Source organism: Penaeus chinensis, chromosome 40, assembly GCF_019202785.1.
Source record: "Penaeus chinensis breed Huanghai No. 1 chromosome 40, ASM1920278v2, whole genome shotgun sequence".
NCBI lineage: Eukaryota > Metazoa > Arthropoda > Malacostraca > Decapoda > Penaeidae > Penaeus > Penaeus chinensis.
In genome coordinates this window covers 19,212,433-19,219,932 of record NC_061858.1, presented here as the reverse complement: position 1 = coordinate 19,219,932, position 7,500 = coordinate 19,212,433, and the positions used below count along the sequence as shown (strand labels likewise).

Sequence of the window (7,500 nt, the reverse complement as noted above, 5' to 3'; positions counted from 1 at the left end):
TATTGCATTATATAATATCTTCTGAACATTCCTTGCAGGCTGTGGGGCCAGTGGAAGAGCTCGTGGTCGTTCGAGAACTGGGTCAGCACCTTGGAAAGATGGTGGACGCGGCGGCAAGGAATACCCTCTTCATCACCCTCTTTCACCCCTCTTCACATGACCCACGGATGCCACACAAACTGCGCATTTTGTCTGCCCTGGTCTCACTTGCCATTGTAACACACAATGTCTCTGTGCTGGAGGCAACGGCTGTCTGGATGCAGGTTTGTAAATTTCTTTTTTATTACCCTTTTGCCATTTAGATTATATCAGGATTTATTTTTACTAGTATATTTGATAAACTTTCAGGAAATGGGACAATTGACCCAACTAGACATAGCAAATGCAACAGCTTTCTTTATGCAATGCCTGTACAAAATGCCATGCATAAGAATAGACCTTAATGAGGACTAGGCTTGTATTTGAGAATAGGTACAGTTGAAAGAGTAAGTAATATAGTTCCAAATATTAAAGTATGCAACATCAAAACATTCCCATGAACTAGCCCTTGCTGGAAGTAGATTCTTATCAAAAGCAAAAAAAATAATTCAAATTATTCCTTTTGTTTACAGTCAACATTTGATAAAGACTTTAGGCACTTTCTTTAACAAAAACACTTTCTTTAACAAAATAGTAGTTGATTTAACTGGTTAACAACATTCTAAAAATATACACACAGAAAAATATTGGTGTAATCCACACCTTTACCTTGCAGTGCCTATAACTAGAATGAGAGAGAATGCTAACACAGCTTTACAAATTTAAGTAAATGAATCTGAGTGAACTGACCTCAAACTTCTGAAGTTTGTTTAACCACATGAAATCCAGAACCAATATATAAATGTCAAACAAAAGTTACAGTGTAATTTTTTAACCTTTTTATCAAGTAAAACATATATGTTAACAATCTACAAAAGTGTTTTTATTTTTTTTATTTTTGTTTAAGGTATATTTTACTTTAAATAGCTTTGAACCTTGACAAATACATATGTGTTACCTACATATGTAATTATTGTTTTTACTTTTTAATGTTATTGTAATGGGAGCTTTCCCTACTTACACATATAAAGTTAGCCATTTAGCAGCAATGACTTTGACTTGTAGGCTGTTTCCAATCTTATGAATCACATAATGTACAGTATTATCATTATATTTGATTTGATCTTTTGTTCCTTATATCTTTGCCAAGTATGTGATGTGGATCTTAAGCAATACGTGACTGTAGTCATCTTACCCTTTTGTTAGATGGTGTAACAAGTAAGTTTCATCTTCTTTCTTGGGACAATAGCAAGTATGTTGCCTGAGTGCTTGGAGTGGGGAGGTTTGTCGAGGCCTAGTTCAGGACTACTTCCAGCTCACACCAACTGCACCACCACACTTTGCTGCTGCCTTGAGGGCACTGCCGACTATGGCTCCACTCTTCACAGCAAATCTTATCACAACACTCTCACAACTGTATGCCAAAGTTGGTAGGTTTAACATAGATTGGATGATGGTGATATTGGTGATGATAATGGTAATGATGATGACAAAGATGGTGATGATTATGATGATGCTGATAGTGATGATGGTTATTATGATGATAATGATGATGAAAGTTAACCATATCATTTAGAAAATGAGTATTTTTCTGCAATATATTCAAGGTTTATTTCAAGATAAACAATTTTTCATGCATGCTTCTTCAGGTAGTGGCGAACCCTGTGAACGGCCGCCAGATGCCCTTGTCTCGACAGTTGTGTGGTGGATGCAAGGTGCCCCAGGGTCTCCCCCTCACCTGGCACTGGGTCCTCTCACCCATCCACTCCCAGGGGTGTCTCTGCCCATGACTGCTGTGCCACCCATTGTTCCTCTGATGAAGTAAGAATAGGGTTTTCTTTGGTATATATAAGTTTATAAAAAGATATACAATTATTTGATAGTGAATGCTTATTTATGATACATTTTCTGTTATTGAAGTTGATCACTTTTGTCCATGTTATTGGCAGTAGCAGTTGAAATACTGTTGGCTTTTTATTGTGGTTATTTCTGTATATCTTTTGATGAGCTTAGAACTTGATATAACCTATGTTCTATTATTTTGTGTGTTTACTAGTTGCTGCTTACAATAAATCATCATCAGCATTTCATAAAAGAATCATTTTGTTTTTTTAGTATTGTTGTGCTGAATGTGTTACATTGCTTTTTGTATAGTCTGATCAGTTGCTACAGAGTGAGTGAGCCCTTATGCTATCTACTCGTATATAGTACACTTCACAGTGTCTTGAGTGGAAATATTGTTTTTAATCTTATCCACCAGCTAAGATGGCTTTTATAAAATTGCTGGCCAGCAGGGATCACTGCCTTCAAAATTGTAAAGTGGAAGTCATGTCATGAAGAGGGCAGGCAAAAGCCACATTTGTTGGACAGCCTGCCAACTTCAGTAACTGTATCCAGATGTGGTGTATAAGTGTCTGAATGCATGTTTTTCTTGTTAGTAATGTGACAAGTTCTCAACTCCTGCTGCATTGACTGTTTTAACTGTAAAGTTATTAGAGCAACATATATAATGTATTAACTGTATAAATTAGTTTATAAATTTATATGAAAATCAGTATTGAATCTGTCAAATCAGTATTGAATATGTCTGATCATTACATAATGCACTGGATTATAAGACCATTGCTAAAGTATCAGAATTTTAAAGGTCAGACTTAACCCAATGCCGCTGGGGAAAATGAATAAAAAATGGGGAAAATGCTGTGCTCATTTTTTTATATTTTTTGTAATATATGTGATAGATGGCTCTGCTAGTGCTTAGCCACAAAGGGGTTAATTAGTAGACCTTGTGACCGTACCGGATTTGAATTGGCAGGAAAAAACGTATTTTTTACTAGTGCTATGAATATCGATGGTGTTATTTTTATTATAAACATTATATTACTATAATGTTATAAACATTAGTAACAGCAAAATAAGATAACGTTAAATATTTTCATAAATCAAAGAAAAGGGTAAACGGGTGAGACAGGCAGTACTCGTAATTGGCTCATTGGTGACTGGTACAAGTGTAGCCATCTATGTGTAAAAAAAATCAAACAAGTAACTCACATGGCACGTACGTATACACGTCATGTCCATCGGCATTGGGTTAAAGGCAATAGTCTACAAGCACCACAATTGAAAGCAGTCATATATTCTTTCACTTCAAAATTTCTGAATTGATAACAACATTCCTGACTTCCAGATGGTGTGCTGAATCTCCATTCTTTGAAAGTACTGATGCAACCTCAGATGGCCAGGGAAGAAGAGCCAGCCTACCAAAGCTTTCTGATGGCGATGGTGCTTTCGAGAAAGGGGGAGGACCTCTTAAGGCGCCAATGCTAGAGAGCGGTGAAATGTATTCGCAACTACACCTCTCCATCTTGCAGACACTGCAGAATGTACCATCTGTGAGGGCCCGCATGACACAGAAGCAGGTAGTTTGAGGGGGGAAAATTGTGCATTTTTATTTTGTGTGTATGTGTGTGTGTGTGTGTGTGTGTGTGTGTGTGTGTGTGTGTGTGTGTGTGTGTGTGTGTGTGTGTGTGTGTGTGTGTGTATGTGTGTGAGTGAGTGAGTGAGTGAGTGAGTGAGTGAGTGAGTGTGTGTGTGTGTGTGTGTGTGTGTGTGTGTGTGTGTGTGTGTGTGTGTGTGTGTGTGTGTGTGTGTGTGTGTGTGTGTGTGTGTATTTGTATAAATATATCTATATACATGTATATATATATGTATATATATGTATATATATGTATATATATGTATATATATACATATATATATATATATATATATATATATATATATATATATATATATATCTATATAGATACATATATATACATACATATATATACATACATATATATATATATATATATATATATATATATATATATATATATATATATATATATATATATATATATATATATACACACACACACACACATACGTATATTTATATATATATATATATATATATATATATATATATATATATATATATATGTATATATGTATATATATATATATATATATATATATATATATATATATATATATATATAAATATATATATATATATAAATAAATGAGTTATTGCATGTAAACTGATTGACTTTACTTGTGAATTTCCTTGACAATCAAAGTTTCTAACTTTATGCCAGGGATATCAAGAAAGTTTCTAGAAAATGTTAATAATACAATAAGTATATTAGAAAGAATATTGTTTTTTTACATACACATCAAACAAGTAAAGAAACTTCAAAAGGTGGAGTTTCATATTATAGTTAATTTTTATGAAAACAAGGATCTGGAAGAATTACATTTTTACAACATCTGTAGTGCCACTAACTAGTGCAAAGTGTGTGCTCACCTTATGTTTCTTCATGGTTGATCATTGAAAAAAAAAGATCATTCATAATTTGCTCTCAAAGCTCAGGATGTGACTCACAAAATGAGAACATTGTTGTAATCAGTGTTTGTGGTCATTTTACTTGGTGATTTTCATGACCTGTAGTCCTGCAGCAAGTGATATTAAGGCCTCCATGCTTTAGCAGAGGTCATTTCATTCTTATTAATTATCATGCCTTTTTCTGTAAATATGCTTTTTATGTGTATTACTCATACACATTAAATAATTCCCTCTAAGAATGAGCAATCTGTTTTAAATAGCTTCAGAGTGTTAGTAATATACTTTTTCCCCATAAGATTTTACAAGAAATTTGATGCTAGTCTACACTTTATATTTCTTGAAGTTCATGTAGTTGCATGAAAATGGCTCTATACTAAAACAAACTAATAAATAAGGCTTAGGATTCCTTTAACACTCATTCAGTCATTCTTTTCAAACAAAAATCTGTTTCATTTTCTTATTTTAACACTCCTTTCCAGGTGTTATGCCCAAAACAGGTGACCAGTGTAGTAGATGCTGTGTGTGAGAGAATAAGGACTTGCAGCTCAAATGATGACAGTGTGAACACCTCGCTGGACAGATTAGCGCAGACCATTTTGGTTGCTCTCCATACTGAGTGTCTCTCAGGATCCCTCAGTAAGTGTATAAGGAGAATGGAGCATTTTTTTTTTATGATTTCAGTAATTTGATATATTTTTCTTTCCTTTCTTTTTTTTTTTTTTTTTTTTGATAAATAGTAAGTTAGTTTAGATCATATGGGTAAGTCATAAGGATACCCATATACTTCAGGGTTTGTGCAGTTGTATATATTAACATTTTTTCTAATCTTTTATTCATTCTCTCACGAAAACAATTTTTTTTTCCCAGGTGACATGTGGGATGCCCTGCACAGACTACCCATCAAGAACCGCCTCATCAACACACTCCTTAACTCACATGAAGCCAGGTGACCTAACATCAGGGTTTCTCTCGGGTCTTGGGACGAGAGGTCACCTACAAGAACTGGGTTAATTTGATTTTTCTTTTGCAATTTCTTTTTATAATACTTTACAGCCCTAGGTCATGGTTTGATTCTAGTATTGTATTTTTGTATGGGAAATTGTCTCTTTCATATTTTATACTTTAAAGTCTGTGAAAATAACATTTTTGATAGGATGTCATAGAATAGATTATTTTTTTTCTTTATGAATGTAAGTTATTAGAATAAGTGATAGAAGGCAAATAAAGAGAATTCATATTGAAAATCTTCTTTTTAAACCTTTTCTGTATTATGCTGTTGAATAATATTTTACATTATACATTTTCTTTTTTAGATGCATAAAGTCATTAACTGTGGCTTACAGCATTTAGTGTAGCAAATTCAAAGTTATACATGAACATTACTGCAAAACATTATTGTTCATCTTCTTTCATTTATTGCACACCACAAGGATGTCAGTAGTTCTTAATTGTGTGGTTAATGTTTTAATAAAAGAAAATGTGAACATTAATGAACTCTGACAATTGATACCTGAACAGACCCTAACTGAAATAAGCTGTGAAATATGTGTGAAATATCAAATGTTGCAGAAAATAAAACATTGAATGACTGTAAAAGTCTTATGATTATCCTAAATACCCACAAGTTTGGTTCTGGCAGTAAATATATAAGATATATGCCTCTTGTGTGTAGTGGTTGACCTCTATAGAGACATTAACAATTAAAAATTCTTTTCTTTTAAAGTTATGACAAAGCTATGTTGGCAAGTGCAAAAAAAAAGAGAGAAGAGGAAAGGAAGTGATATGAAGATATCAGAAAATAGATGAATTGAGATGAAAATTATAGGGTGATATTCTCTTTATGCATGAGAGAGAAATAAAGAAGTTTTGGTGGATATGTGACAGAAAAAGAGAAGACAACAGAATATGATTCACTCTTTTCAAAGAAAAGATGAACTTTCTTGCTTCAGCTATAATGTAGTGAATCATTGCTTATTCTAGAGGCTCCTGGATGGAGGAATGTTTATTTTCTATTTGTGTATATGAAAATACTGAAACATTAATTTTCATGAACTCTTCAAATGTTGCGACACAGTAAATTATTTATTTGTTTTATATCATGACTGTCCTACTCCCCATGACAAAGTTATTGATATGAAGATATTTGATTTAAACTAATCATTCCTCCAGAGAAAAAAAAAATACTTTTCAAATCACTCTATTTATTTTTTTCTCTGTACTGGATGGAACAAATATAATTTCCCCGAAACTCCAGTGATTTATTGAAAGCAGTGTGAAGGGATCTAATTTATTATGTTTGTACACCTTTTCTTTTTCCTCTGAATGCACTGAGAAGAAATATTTATTTTTATCATAACAAGAGAAAAATGCATTAGTAATATGAAATGATCACAAAACAGCACCAAAGTAGGGCCAGATATTATGTATGAATCATGTGTCTGCAAGATCATACTAAGAAACGGTCAATATTTTTTTTGTGAAAAAGTACAGATTTCCATGTTTCTGATAACAGACACAGGTCAAAGCAACTTCACTTTGGCGTAAGTAAAAGAGGACTTTTTATGGTAGAACTAATATTCAGTATTAGCTATTTGCATTTTAGCTGGAAGTATTACATGTTGTGATGTGTATTAACTCTAGTCACTGTCATTAATATGATAATAGTAATGATTGTAATAATAGAGATAATAAATAATGATGATAATGATAATGATTATGATGATAATATTAATAATAATAATAATGATAATATTAAATAATAGTAATAATAATAAATGATATTAATAATAATAATAATAATAATAATAATAATAATAATAATATTAATATTGATAATAATAATGATAATAATAATAATAATAATAATAATAATAATAATAATGATAATAATAATGATAATAATAATAATAATAATAATAATAATAATAATAATAATAATAATAATAATAATAATAATAATAATAATAATAATAATGATAATAATAATGATAATAATAATAATAATAATTATAACAATAATAATAATAATA

At 31.7% G+C, this 7,500-nt stretch overlaps 1 protein-coding gene across 2 annotated transcripts in view; it reads left to right on the top strand.

Annotated features, from left to right (window-relative positions):
• LOC125047080 (uncharacterized protein C7orf26 homolog) overlaps positions 1 to 5,715 on the top strand; it is a 10,600-nt gene extending 4,885 nt beyond the window's left edge. For both annotated transcript variants that reach the window (XM_047645177.1, XM_047645178.1), the window contains exons 4-9: positions 39 to 263; positions 1,328 to 1,508; positions 1,728 to 1,899; positions 3,266 to 3,497; positions 4,951 to 5,107; positions 5,339 to 5,715. In XM_047645177.1, the coding sequence (XP_047501133.1) occupies positions 39 to 263; positions 1,328 to 1,508; positions 1,728 to 1,899; positions 3,266 to 3,497; positions 4,951 to 5,107; positions 5,339 to 5,421 (1,050 nt within the window). In that variant the 3' untranslated portion in view covers positions 5,422 to 5,715. The remainder of the gene's footprint in view (positions 1 to 38; positions 264 to 1,327; positions 1,509 to 1,727; positions 1,900 to 3,265; positions 3,498 to 4,950; positions 5,108 to 5,338) is intronic.
• The last annotated feature ends 1,785 nt before the right edge of the window (positions 5,716 to 7,500 follow it).